Genomic DNA, 15,248 nt, shown 5'->3' with positions numbered 1-15,248 from the left:
ATTTTATTGAGTTGAATTATTATATGTGCCAGAGTTGTGTTGCTATGACGAAATGTTAAGCGTTGAGAATAAGTATGAAATGTTATGAATATGGATTATTTTGAGTTATGTGTGTTGTATTGTGACATATTTGAAATATAATTTCATTGAGATGAATTATTAGCTTATGTTGTACTGCTGATAGATAACGTGCATTTTGTGATTTTGGGTGTGATATAATCCAAAAAGGGGATTACTTGAATTGATCATGCATCATAAGATTTGTGTCAAGTGGCATGTCTGCTAGTTCAGAGAGGGGACTGGTGGCTTATCCCAAGCTCATAGAGGGGGCTCATGGGTTCAGAGAGGGGACCCGATTCTAGAGAGAACCAAATATTGAGTTGGTACCATATGCATTAAGTTGAATAGAGTTTCATCGAGTTGAATAAAGTTGCATTTTGAGTATGAGATGCATAATGAGATATATGCATATGATATTGATGTTGTATGTAATTGGTGTGTGGTTGGTATGTGAATAAGTTATGATTGGTGAGTTGATGTGAGAATGTAATTGATATACTGTGACTTGAGATTGTGTAGATTATGATATGTGTGGATATCCTACCTTGCAGTATATGCCTGTTATTATTGAATGTGATTTCTCACCCCTTCTATTTGAATGTTGTCTTTACATGGATATCGTGCAAATACTCGAGAGTAAGGCCGCTACTATGAGTGAAAGCTTGTTCCTGAAGTTTTTTCTTTTAATTCCTTTATTTTAGCTTTGGTTATGCTCTGATATGTATCACTGGGGGATAATTTATTTGTTTTATGTTGAGATTTCTGAGAGACCATGCATGCTCTCGTATTTTATGTGTTGGTGTGATGAGCATTTAGAGAAGACTTACGACTCTATGCTTTTTAACTATGACATGAGATTTATGATAAGATTTAAATTGGTGTGTTCTAATTGAGTATTTCTGTTGTGATGATACCTTAAGTGAAGGTGAGTATACGATGACATGTCTTGCATGTTTATTTAAATTAAGTGTTACATGATCAGTAGACGTGTGTTTCGAGATGTGTAACATCCTATATGTGAATGTTGTGAAAAATATTAGATTAATCATAATTATACGTTGGGAAAATAGGGTGTTACATAGTTTGCATTCGGTCGATGCGGGTCAGCGCGTGAGTCAGCTGCGATTTTAGCAATTTTCGAGTTTGGGGGTCAGCTCGGTAATTTATGAGCAATTTTAGTGTCAGTGGTCTATTTATTACGTTTGTGTTATTTTTGAGTAATTTTGATTTGATCTGCCAGACCCTTAGAGTTCATTGGAGTTATGACTTGTGAAAGGCTGCAAGTAGAGCATCTTTTAACACTTTAGAGTACTTTTGAGCACTTAGAATCATTTTTAAGATTTAGAAATTGTTGTAGTTCTTTGAGAACTTAGGTGAGTTATATATATATAGATATATATGAGCATATATATATATATATTATATATATATATATATATATATATATATATATATATAGATATATATAGATATCATATATATATATATATATATATATATATTATATATTATATATATATATATATATATATATATATATATATATATATATATATATATATATATATATATATATATATATATATATATATATATATATATATATATATATATATATATATATATATATATATATATGAATTGTTATAACTTTTGATAAGCTATGAATAATAAAATGATAAAATACTTTGTTGAGATGTTTTGATTGTGTTGGTTGATTTTTAAGCTCATGAGTAATAATACAATTTACTCAATTGTTAATAATTTTTTAGTTATAATATAATTATTAAAATTAATTATAATTACAGTGTGACCTGGTAATTGACAAACTTATGGTTCAAGAGAGGAATTTGTTTGAGTATGAAATTTGAGAATGATTTTGGTGATTGTTTGAGTTCTATTATTATTTTCTACCATAACCATTGATATATATATATATATATATATATATATATATATATATATAATATAATATATATAATATATATATATTATATATATATAATCTATATATATATATATATATATATATATATATATATATATATAATCTATATATATATATATATATATATATATTATATATATATATATATATATATCTATATATATATATATATATATATAGGGCCGTCCTAAACAATTTGGAGGTCCGGTTCTATTTTGAAATTAAGCCTTTAATAGATGAAAACACAATAAATTAAAAAAATTATATTTCATTTAAATTGTAAATAAAATTAAATATATAGAGAAAAGATGTTATAAAAATATTGTGTTAAAATTTAACTCATCGAAGTTTAGTTTTTCATATTTCTCCCCTCTTACAATCATCGAACTTTAGGTTTTCACATTTCTCTACTCTTATAATCCTTGATTTATTGAAAAGTTTATATCATTTAATGAAGACCTTTGAACAATTTCGACAATGTTAATAACAAAATCATGGATGCGGTTATTTCTGCAATCAAAACAGTGTCAACATCGAGAATGACACAAAAACTATCAACATTACAAGCTTCCTCGTTTCTAAATATTCCTTCACAAGTAATTGAAGAAGAGCACCCCTAGTTAAACCATCTTTATTACACCTAATCCACTCCATATGAGAAGGAATCCAAAACACTTCTTTGGTCACTAAAGGCTTGCTAAGATGAATCAAAATGCCAAAGTTATTTAATACAGTAAAGTTAGCGATGGAAAAATTTGTCGTTTTACGGGTGAGGTTGCCCACCAACTTGACTTGAGCAGAAATGATGGAGATGCATTATCTCCAATGCATCTTCTTGTCTTCTAATCTAGACTGATTCTTGATCTTCCAAACATGATAGAAGATGTTGACAATACAAAAAATAACCAAATTCATATTATAATATAAAATTGATATAGAAATAAAAATTTAAATTAGTGAAAATTTTTATTAAAAAGTTAGGGTAAAATAAGTTAAAAAATATTTTAAGTCTACTAACTTAATTTACTATCTATTTAATAATAATTTAAATAAAATAATAATAATAAATTAACTAAAACTTTAAAACATTATTACAAAATAAAATTATAAACTATGCAACTATATATATATATATATATATATATATATATATATATATATATATATATATATATATATATATATATATATATATATATATATCAAAATTTAGAAACAGGATTTGAAACCCCATGATGCCACAACAAAATTGTTCTAACCACCGCTTGGCTACATTAACTAACATTATAATTATTGAAATCATATTGATATAATATTGGATTTTATATTTAATTAAGCCTATCTATTTCATAAAGGAATCATGACAATCTCATATCCAGAGAGGAACACGGTTCAGAGAAGAACCAAAGACAAAGATAAATCAGTAATACACCTTTGATGCCTAAAAACCCGATACCACATGCATATTCGAGGAGAAGTTGGTGTCTTTCACATTTGTATTATAAACTGTATTGTTATTGCTGTGTGAGAATGATCTATGTATTAACTGTCCTGCTATTTACTTTCATTGTTAATATTTGCAAGGATTATTCTCACCATTTTTTTTTCTGTTTCTGTGTGGCTTTTATGTCCATGTTTGAGATACATGTAGCATGCAATGTTGTTATGTTGAAGAACGACGTCTTCTTCTTTGTGTTTCAGTTTTGTCTAGTACCTCACTTGGTATTGTAACATAGCGGATGCGACATTATTTCTTTTATTTGGATAATTATTGTGTTCATTTCAAAACTGATGTTATATGACTAATTTCATTTGATGAGTCAAAAAATATACTTTGTGAGTCGGAAAATATACTTTGAATTATTGTATCCACACAGAGCATCGTATGCTAGCCCATAAGGCAGATGACGTGTAGGGCATCTTTGTTCCCTAGTATTTATGTATGGAGAGTCATACCATGATTCCCTGAGAAATAGATACTCAACAACCTCCCATAATCGTGGAGACACTACTAAAAATAATACATTTCATGAGGAAGATTTCACCTCACGTATTGAAAAACCGAGGTATAATTTGTGGACGCACCCTATTTTTTTAAAAATACAATATATTATATCGGTTATTTGGAAAACCGAGTGGTAAATCTATTCAATGTACATGCTTCGAATCCCATCAACCCCGGTTTATGTTTTTATCTCATTAAAAGTGGCGCATTCTTGAATATTTTACTTTTAATTTAAAAGCACATTACTTTTCACCTCAGTTTTCTTTCCAGCCGAGGTGAGTTCAGTTTGTCTGTTGTATATAGCTTTAGCTTGTAGTATTCAATTTCATTTGTCTATACAACATAAATATAACCCTAACAAAGAGCTATAAACAACGAGAGCTACAAACACATACCATCTTCAATACGAAGATGTTATGTGTTTAGTACTCTCGTTTCTTCTTTAGAAATCAAAATCATTTTCTTTTACTTCTTATTCATAGATATGGTACGTCAAACATCACTACTAATATTGTTGTCGTATTGTTGTTGTTGTTGTTGTTGTTATTGTAGTTGTGGTGGTGGTGGTGGTGTTGAGATCCAAAACCCTAGAGTTTTTGTTGTTGTTTATGTTGTTGTTATTGATGTTATTTTTGTCGATGTTGTTGTTCTTGTTTTTTAGACCCTAAACCCTAGAGGTTTTTTATTGACGTTGTTGTTATTGATATTGTTGTTGTTTTCTTGTTATTTTTGTTGTTGATATTGATATTGAGATTATGTTTTTTATGATTCTTTGTGCAACTCTTATCTTGTTTTGTCTAGTTTAGTTTATTATATCTAATGTTGATTGTTTGTTTCATTAACCCCTCTTTGAACATATAACATAGTAAGTTAATTTTGGAAATAGTCATATGCAAAATTATGTTGTATCTGAAACTTATCTTTTACACTGATTAAGATTTTCTAGCATTATTAAAATCGTCATTCATCTCACGCTATTTTATTGCTAAAATCTCTCAAATACTTCTAATTTTCGTTCAACTTTCTTTCATAATTGTTCATTTTTAAAAACATCAAATTTTATGCTTTTAAGAATGAATTAGTAAAAAAGAAACGGTTGAATAAATAACTTGAAATATTTGAGAGATTTTAACCATAAAACAATGTGAGAAGAATGATAGGTTGTAGGATAATTCAAAATCACAATCGATGTAAGTTGTTCTTCAAATATAACACAATTATTCATATAATTATTTTCCTAACCAATTTTGAGAAGTTATATATTCAGTATAAAGTTTGGTGAAATAAGCAATCCACGTTAGATTTAATAAATTCAAAATTGTTTTACCCCGGGATTTTATGAGATAACCGAGGTGAAAATATGATATATCCATTGGCGAAATTACAAAATCGAGGGGACATATGTTTTCGACATTTTAGAATTCCAAAAAGATCTCTTTGAGGATTGAACTCATGACCTTATCACATACCTGCCATTTTTTTAAAAACCTAGAGGTAAAATATGCACTTTTCATGACGCCCTTTGTTACATCGCCTCGGTAGCCAATGTTACATCTCTTTCGCGTGCAATATTAAAAGCGTTATTTGTAATAATGATAATGGTTGCTGAAATACATCTCTTTCACAAATGAAGAAATGTCAAATCATAACTTACACAAATGAAGAAATGTCAAATCATAACTTACACACTCGTACCTAAGCATCACGCTGAAATACATAACATCTCACCTCACGTGAGCAAGTTCTCTAAAGCCATCACATAACCAGCACACAAGGCTTCACACCGCCGTGGGCAAGTCATAACCACCATTATTTATTATACACCTATTAAGGCCTTTGAATGCCTCTGCTCTTGCAGGTGTAACACACACATCAGTACTTTTTGACCAATATATTATGTAACTTCCATGTTGGTAGGAACCTCTTTGACCACCAACATGATATCATAGTACACCTTACATCAATATCCATCGATGCTTGTCAGGACTGATCCAATCAGACTGGAGACCCAATTCTAATTTAAAAATGAACTATTTAAAAAAAAAATACAATTATAATAATTAAAAATGACACATAAAAAACATAATTATATATTAATAAAAATAAGATTTAATTATAATTATTTTGACTTTGATCAATCTCATTTTTTTTAATGTATTGAATTTTTATTATAGCATTTTTTTAAATTTTTTTAATTTTAAATTTTTTTAATTTTAAATTTTTTTATTATATTTATTAATATTAATGTAAAAAAAATTGGACTTCTTAAATTTTTGGGGTCCTTCAAAATTGGGGGCTTGTGCGGTAGAGCTTGCTGCTCTTGCACATGGTCGAGTTTGATGCTCGTGTATTAACTACTAATCAACACCTTGTGTAATCCTGATTGTATCAAAATATGTTTGATTTAAATTTTTGACAAGTCAAAAATAACTATTCCATCAATTTTCTCTAACTCAAACAACACAACAGAACTGATGATCGCAACTCACAACTCTTTCACAACACAATCATTCTTTTCTAATACGAAAGATTAGATAAAATTACAACCACATAGCTTATTAAGAACTGATATATCCAAATCAAATAAAAAACTTTGATACCACATATCGAAGAGTCTGAAAAAGTCGAGAGTAACCAAACACATCAAGTAAACTTTAAAGTTATATTAATCACAATTTTATCATTTTGGTTCTTCGCTCGTTCTGAAGACAATGAATTGAATCTTATAATTTTGTCCTTAATAACTATGAAGGTATATTTTAAGTTTAAAAAAAAACTAATTCATGATGATAAATTAGTCTAAAAAACTTATAATTAAATTTAAAGAAAGTTAAAATTATGGGAATAATATTTGCTTAAACCCTACGAAATATTTGTTAAAAAGTAGAGGAGGGGTTTTTGTAATGAATGTGAGTTTAAATCCAAAAGCCATGTGGGCAGTTTCATCAACAACAAAGACATTATTATTCACCAATTTCAATTTCAATTTCCATTTCCACAAGCACAACCATTCGCACTTCACTCTTCCGCTTCTTCTAATGTCTAATCCAAAAACCGCTAGGGTTTCTACTTCTTCTTCTCCTTCCTCCACCCCTCACGCGTCTCTCAGGCGCGTTGGTACCCACAATGGAAGCTTTCACTGTGACGAAGCTCTTGGCTGCTTCATGATTCGTCTCACTCGCAAGTTCTTCAACGCTGAAATCATTCGCACTCGTGACCCTCAGGTGAGTTTTTTGTCTCCTCTTTTTCTTTCTTTGGTTTGAGAAATTTTGTTTATTTTTTATTTTTTTATATGTTTTCTTGTTTGTTATTGTGCTGAGAAAGTATGATATTTTTTGGTTTTTGATATGGAGGTGTGATTTTATTGAAGTTTGGTTCATGAGAAAATATGATATATTTTAGTTTGATTGCTGTGCAATTACAATACTCTTGTTTTTGTTAGGTTGCTTAGTTTATGTTTGGTTTAGCTTTTGAAGAGTCAAGCAATTCTAGAGGTGTAGAATTCATTTTTGAATGATTTTGAGGGGTTTGGTTCTTCTAAAGTAGAATTGATTCTGCCTCCAAAGTAGGTTCTACTTGGAGATAGAGTCCGTAGCTTTTGAGTTTAAATGTGATTTTTACACTAAAACTTTTGTTCAACTCACTTTTACATTAATGTAGCCAAACACAAATCACTTTACATCAAACTCATTTATAACCAAAATCAATTCTACAAGATCAATTTACTCAGATTCAATTATCGTCACTGCATAACCACACACTTAGAAAATGTGATTTTTGTCCTTGTTTTTCATGACTTATACGCAACCTAGTAAGATATTTGTTTGTTTGGGAAGTAGTATTTTATTGTTAAATTGTGATTAGTTATGTTATGGGAAAATGTCGTTAAGTTTCATGATTATTTGTTGTTTGGGTTGCTGAGGAAATATGGACAAGAATGATGCTTTTTGATTGTTGGGTGGAGTTTCTTTTGATGGTATATTGTTGGGAGGGGCATTTGAAATTTAGTTGGAGAGGCATGTTTTTTATTTTTTTGTTGTTGCATGTGTTCAGATATAGAATGGAGTGGAAGATGTGTAGTTTTTTGACATCTGCTTGATTTTTTGTTTGTTTAAGGCTTTAAGCTAATTTGTAAATCTGTAGGTGTTGGAGGGTCTGGATGCTGTTCTTGATGTTGGAGGTGTGTATGACCCTGCCAGAGATCGGTATGATCATCACCAGAAAGGATTTGAGGAGGTTTTTGGGCATGGTTTCTCCACTAAGTTGAGTAGTGCCGGTCTTGTTTATAAGGTAAATTTCTCAACTAAATACCTATTTTATTAAGTGTGTGATAGCAAAATGGATGCAAGGGAGGGTTTGTTTTAATCGATATTATTTGGTTTAGTACTCTGAAGGGGATGGGAAAAGAGGGAAGCAAAATTGCTACACATTTGGTTTTGAATTGTTTCTATCTTAATCATTATACTATGCCTTCTTTTTTCTATTGTAGCATTTTGGAAAGGAGATTATAGCTAATGAGCTTAAGGTAGATGAAGAGCACCAAGATGTGAATTATATATATTTGGCTGTTTACAGGAGCTTCATGGAGGTAGTAAATTTTAAACCGTAAACTTTATCTGCATTGTAGGACCTTGCTTTGTGAAATTCTTTTCTATCCAATGATTCATTTTACTTCGTTTTACTACTGATGTTCTTGTTAATTATTTCAGGCAATTGATGCCGTAGACAATGGAATCAACCAGTACGACACAGACCAGCCTCCAAAATATGTGAATAATACTCATTTATCCTCAAGAGTGGGAAGGTTTAATTTGGATTGGACAGATGCTGATCAGTCATCTGAGAAAGAAAACGAGGCCTTTCATCGTGCCATGGCTCTTGCTGGCAGTGAGTTTCTGGATGTGAGTCTTCACTGTTCTTTCTCTTGGATTTCTAAGAGTAGCAAGTGATTTTTAAATTTGTTTTTGCCTGTTTTACATTTTCATTGTTTTCTGAGCAAGTCCCCCCTTTCCCCTGCAGAGTGTCCGATTTCATGTAAACTCATGGTTACCAGCAAGGTCAATTGTAATGGAGACTGTTGCGGCTAGACAAACTGTTGATCCTTCTGGAGAAATTTTAGTTTTGAAAAAATTCTGTCCTGTGAGTTGATTATTCTTGTCCCCTCTTCTAACAATTTTTATCATATTTTTGAACTTTACTTATTTGAAACTTTGAATTATGTCTAGTAACTGTCATATGTTCCGAAATCATAATTTGAAGCTTGAATATGTATTTTGACTAACATTTTGAACACTTAATTATGTTGAAGAATATACTACTCCCTCCGTTCCTTTTTAAGTGTCACTTTTTTGATAAATTTGTGTTTCTTTTTAATTGTCACTTGTAGAATTCAAGGTAGTATTAAATGCACTTTTGTCAAAATTACCCCTATGTAATTATTACAAAAAGAGAAAAAGTAAAATGAATGTAGAATATAATTAAGGGTATTATAGGTAAAATGAGAATTATTGTTTAAAAAGTAACAATAATAATTAGCTTTCTTGGTATGTGTAAAAAGTCAAAATGTGACACTTAAAAAGGAACGGAGGGAGTAGTTCTTTTCTCTTGCAAATTTTAATGGATTTGAATCCTTGAAGCTTGAACAATTATTTAGACTTTTAGCTTAAATGTTTCTTGTTTTTATTTACTGCAGTGGAAGCTTCATTTATTCGAGCTTGAGAAGGAGATGAAAATTGACCCTCCAATCAAATATGTTCTGTATGAGGTACGGATTTTTTTTTTTCATTTTCTTCAAGTTCCATTCCATCCTTTAGTTGTGCCGAGTAGTCAATCCCGGATAGCGGCGCGGAGCGATAGACCCCAAAATGGGATAGCGAGATGGCCACTATTTGATATATATAGTTTTTTACAAATTACATTAATAATATCATGCATATATTCATGTAAAATATACAAATACAGATGAAAATAAAAAAACAGTAAAAAAGAGGAATGCGATTAACAAATAACAAGAAACAAAACAAGAGTTTGAATGAAACAGATTAACAAAGAAGGTAAGGAAATGAGAGAAAACAGGGTGAAAGGAAAGAAGGAAATTGAATGATGAAAAAACAGGGAAACTAAATGAAAGGATATGAAATAGGGGAAAATAAAGGAATCTGAAGCGCCACTATTTTATTTTGCTCCTCTACAAGTTGTGCCACCGCAGGCAGGCTCCGCGCTGCCTCTGCTCTGCCGGGATAGCACTGCTAATGGCTGCCATTGACTACTCTGGTTGTGCCTTTATTGGCTGGGTTTTGGTGCTGTGGGTTTCTAATCAGATTGTTGTCATTAACATTATTGGCATGAGAATTTCAACGATGAAAAAGTCCATATAGACCAACGGGTTTTTTAGTATGTCCAAAGTTCAAACTTCTAGCCAGAAGTTGAAGTTCACGTGAAGGTTTAGGTAGTCCAAAATATGGTTCATTTCTTCATTATAAGTTGAGGAGATTTGGACAAAAAATAGGATTCTCATGGTCTAAATAAAAACCCAGCCAGGAGTGGAACACGACTACAAGCCAACAACTTATCTGATAAGTAAAACTAGTTAGAATATGAATTTAAAAAGGATACAAAATAATCCATTATCATGGTAATGCCTGTTCTTGTTATAGAGGGGGGTGATAGTTATGTTTAAAAAAAGCAAAATATAAGTTAATAATTATGTAACAGGTGAAATCTCACTCCAATCCTTTACAAAAGCCATGGAATCTGGGTTTGTCCTTAAGAAAAAAATACAACTTTTTGGTCCCTCACAATAAGAGTTGTGTCGTTTTTCTTCTGAGGGGCTAACCCGGTTTGTCTGGTTTGTTACTTAAGAATTATGTTTCTTAAGAATCTGTAAATTGTAAAGTCTCAGCTGATTTCTTCATAAGTACCTTTCTCGTTGCCCTTTACAGGATGAGAGAAGCAAACAGTGGCGTGTGCAAGCAGTTTCAGTATCTCCTGATAGATTTGAGAGCCGAAAGGCTCTACCCTTGCAGTGGCGAGGTTTAAGAGACGACGTACTGTCAAAGGACGCTGGCATTCCTGGTTGTGTTTTTGTTCATATGAGTGGATTTATTGGCGGAAACCAAACTTTTGAAGGCGCCTTGGCCATGGCAAAAGCTGCTTTGAAGCTGTAGACTAAGGATTGTTAAATCATCCATTAATTTTGCAGAATCTTTAAGTCTAGTTTTATGATTGCATTAAAGAGACAGGAGAGAGCCAAATATTGAGTTGTTAACTTTACTTGCATGGGTCTATCTTATCCAAAATTTATTTCTGTAATTGAACCTTGTATAATGTATTTTAGAATCTGGATGCTCTTTCTGATAAAATGTTATGGGTTTTGTTTAGTCAGGATGTTTCAATATAACATGAATTTGGCAGCATTCCTTTGCGAACTTGACCAAATCTACCTTGCCCAAGTATCTCTTTGTCCTTAAAACCTTTTGTAGCTTTCTTGAACATCTTGGTAGGAATGCATGTGTGGCCCTATCTCCTGCTCCTAAGCTTCTACCACACAGCATTCTTGTTTTTTTCTGTACATGTAAATGCCGAGTAAGAACAACAACCACAATGACTAAAACATCTATCATCAGATGTATCTTTTTCTTCTCTGGCCCAGAGAAACTGTGGGAGAGAAGAGAGATCACAGAGTGGAGTTGTTCCATTGAATTTGAAGCATCAACCCCCAACATACACGGGTTGGTTTTTTGGGTTTGGACGATGATGCACAAAGTATGACAATGATAAAACTTTGCAAAATTATAGTCTATGAAGCATCAGACACCAAACACAATATTAATATTGTTTATGTGTCGGTGTCGGACATTGACACATATCAGATAGGTGTAATCATAAATATACATCTTTAATATGAAGTGTCAGTGCTACATAGATCATAATCAATCCATGTTAAAATCAGTTTCTCACTTTTGAGATTGAGATCTTTGTTTGGTTGAACCTTGTTGCTGCAGAAATTGGACACCATGTTGTGGATGTCGATTCAAGCATGATTGATATCTCTAAACTAATAAACTAAGACTTGGACAGTGTCAACTTAAATAGCAAAGGGGAAATAGACAGACCAAGGTAGAAAGAGAAAGCTTTATCATCAGCGGAGTTTTGTATGTTTTGAATGGTGGTGTATGATAAAATGGGATGAGTTCTCTATGTCAATGTCTAATATCTACACAACACAGATACATATAGTTACACTCAATTATTTATAATTTTTTTAAAATTATTATCGATGCTTATTACGGTTTATATGATCTGCATCTTTCTTCCTATAAATATGCAGTGTGAGAGTGTTGTAAAGTCTGGGACCAAGTTTGATATCCACTGATAAAAGAATAAATTTTAACTCAGCTAGCGCTCACAAAACATCAATTTGACAAATGATAGTGCAAAATGAAAGGAGAAGGATATTGCGAACAACACTATCACTCACAAAACTCAACCACAGGATGTACCAGCAATAACACAAAATATACAGCCTAAAGTGTTGAGATTAATGCACCTTACACAAAATATGGTGAATGATCAAAAAAACACATTAACATGTTTTTTAGACTGCTTTTACAAATCTCCATATTTATATGCACTCACTCAAGAATCAACTACAAATTGTATGAGCAGCTTCCGTCGTCACTTCTGGCTGTTGGATCATAGTTTTCTGCATAAGGGTCGGCACAGCCTTCTTGAACAGGAAAAGCAACTTGCTGAGCTCCTTGTCCTGCATCCAAACAATAAGATCGTAACATTCATTTACTCATGTTTTGTTCAAAACACAGTTCCAGATAAAAATTCGTAACGTCTAACCATAGAAGTTTCCAGTCTTGATAGCATCTTCGTTCGCGTCTCCAAGAGCTGCCTCGCCGAGGTATTTGTCAGCTAACTGAACCCTCTTCACATTCTCTTGTTCTTGAACCAGCATATTTCCATACTCTAGTAGCTTCTCAATAGTCATCTTTGGTTGCTCAAAAGTTGGAGGTCCCTCCTTTGAGTTCACAAGCCTTTTCCCAATATGCTCCACACCAATACCAGAAATCAATTTCCTCACTTCATCATCATACACTCTAGCCCTCAAGGCACCAAAAAAATCTACAAAAATTTGCTTCAAATATTTTTATTACTCAAATTTCATCCATGACATGTCTCAAACTTAGATTGAGGTATGGCTTACCAATTGACTGTCCAGGGAATGCGTCAACAATCTTGACAATGCCATCCTTAGGGACACCATCTGACCTAAAAATACCTTGACAGACACCGATCCTATCTTCGCGAGTAGGCGCCCAGTAGAATTTTTCCATACGTCCATCGCGAATTAAAGGAGCATACAATGTAGAGAAGTCATTTCCAGTAACGACGATAGGGACGCGGGGATTTTCTTCCTTGTTGTACATACCAGGAAGTTGAACATTGGTAGGGTTGTCAGCAATGTTCATGAGGGTCGCATTTACCATCTGGTTGTTAACTGTGTATTGAGTAGTTCCACCAAGTCTACCAGCTCCTGCATCAAGATCATTGATGAAAAGACAACACATCTTTCCTTTTTTGATAATGTCGGCCGCCTCACGGTACCTTTGCCTAATCAACTTTGCAGGCTCTCCAGCATTTCCACTTTCTAATTCTCCCGCACTCATCATTATAGGGCTGAATTCCAAGGAAGTAGATCAAGGAGTTAGCCACAAGTGTCGTAAGTCACGGATTGCAGAAAATAGTGGTTTGTTCAAATTCTGTTACGCTACCGTGCCACTATTTGATAACAATTTGTACTAAACAACATATTGCAGAACGAACGAGTTTCATTAGAAAAGAAAAAGCATATCGTTGAACAATAGAAATTTGTTCAAATTGTGATATACCGCTATAGTGCTGCCATAGCCGCTATTTGACAATACTGTATAGAAACGGAATTAAACTTACCTGATTCCCATCTTCGCAAAGACAAGCTCGCATTGAAATGATTTCCCTTGACCTTTTCCTCCCCAAATTCCCAAAATGAGAGGAACCTTAATATTTGGCAAGCTCAGATAGTTCTTGGTGACGTGAACAACAAGTTTATCCATAAATGCAGGCGCGATATACAATCCATCAACCGTATTATCCAAATTGTACCTAAACATGTTTGGCAAATCGCGAATTAGAATCGAACTTTAGTTTTCAAAACGTGAGATTCAAATGAATCAAGGCGAAAGCAACTTACTGGCGAAGACCGGTACTGATATAATCATAGGAAGTCATGACAGCATAGTGAGTTCCAGATTCCATAGGAGCTTGAAAGACACTGTCCACCATTCCCTTCCCTCTTGTGATATCCTGCTGATCATCTGAAACATCATAAGCAAGTCCAGCCCATCTGTCCTTTGAGGTCTGCTTTTCCTCGTCGTATTCGACTTGTGCAGACACTTTGAAATTTCCATACAAACTCTTCTGGCTTGAAATCAAAGAACTAACTTTCTTGATACTTGGTCCAAAAAATGATGAACTTGTCATAGGAACACCATTGCTAGAGCCATTCAATTTCAACTGCAAACAATATTACAACAACCTCTTATTAGCCCAAATGAACCATGAAATCCAAAATGAATGAAAATTGGAACATAAAAAAAGCAAAAGTGAAACCTGTGCCATGTTAATGGCTCCAAAAGTTGTCAAAGAAGTTGCCATTTTATTATATGTTATTGGAAACCAAAATGGAAGCAGACAAATGGAACTGAGCTCCAAAGTATTTGGATTGAGTTGAGTTGAGAGGAAGACTTTATGGTGTGATGAGTAGGTCTCTTCATGGTACGGTTCAGTGAGAAAACTGAATCGAACCGAACTACACTAGTAAAAATTCACTCAAACTGAATCAAACCGTTTTAATTTATTTAGAACCGAACCAAACCAAAGTTATTGGTCTGGTATACCGCTCAGAAATTCTAAACTGTACCAAACTGTTAGAAGGCAATTTTTCCTCGGCCAAACCATTTATTAAAGAACTGAACCATTAAACTATTTTTCAAATTTTTTGAAAAAGAATTTAAAACTTATTTTTAGTATTTTCATTTTCAGTTTTGATTCAGTAAACATAACGTTTTTACCTTAAATTCGGTTCGGGTTTTATAATTTTTTGAAAAGCCCTAAGATAGTAATAGTATTAAATATATGGATTTAGTTGCGAATTTATCAATAGCCACACACACAAATGAATTTCGC

The 15,248-nt window shown here is 32.5% G+C and overlaps 2 protein-coding genes across 2 annotated transcripts; one reads left to right on the top strand and one right to left on the bottom strand.

Moving 5' to 3' along the window:
• Window positions 1-6,886: 6,886 nt before the first annotated feature.
• LOC127101018 (MYG1 protein C694.04c) lies at window positions 6,887-11,392 on the top strand. Its single transcript, XM_051038325.1, has 7 exons — window positions 6,887-7,237; window positions 8,157-8,303; window positions 8,503-8,601; window positions 8,723-8,914; window positions 9,033-9,152; window positions 9,706-9,777; window positions 10,955-11,392. The coding sequence occupies exons 1-7, from the start codon at window positions 6,917-6,919 to the stop codon at window positions 11,177-11,179; spliced, it is 1,176 nt and encodes a 391-aa protein (XP_050894282.1). The 5' UTR covers window positions 6,887-6,916; the 3' UTR covers window positions 11,180-11,392.
• Window positions 11,393-12,488: 1,096 nt separating this feature from the next.
• LOC127101017 (ribulose bisphosphate carboxylase/oxygenase activase, chloroplastic) lies at window positions 12,489-14,831 on the bottom strand. The gene is made up of 6 exons (XM_051038324.1): window positions 14,673-14,831; window positions 14,254-14,576; window positions 13,974-14,165; window positions 13,228-13,700; window positions 12,864-13,145; window positions 12,489-12,777 (listed from the first exon to the last, which is right to left on the bottom strand). Exons 1-6 carry the CDS (start codon window positions 14,715-14,717, stop codon window positions 12,662-12,664), a joined length of 1,431 nt encoding a protein of 476 aa, XP_050894281.1. The 5' UTR covers window positions 14,718-14,831; the 3' UTR covers window positions 12,489-12,661.
• Window positions 14,832-15,248: the final 417 nt, after the last annotated feature.

The sequence above is a fragment of the Lathyrus oleraceus genome, chromosome 7, assembly GCF_024323335.1.
Source record: "Lathyrus oleraceus cultivar Zhongwan6 chromosome 7, CAAS_Psat_ZW6_1.0, whole genome shotgun sequence".
In the NCBI taxonomy this organism is placed as follows: Eukaryota; Viridiplantae; Streptophyta; class Magnoliopsida; order Fabales; family Fabaceae; genus Lathyrus; species Lathyrus oleraceus.
This window is presented reverse-complemented; position numbering and strand designations above follow the sequence as displayed.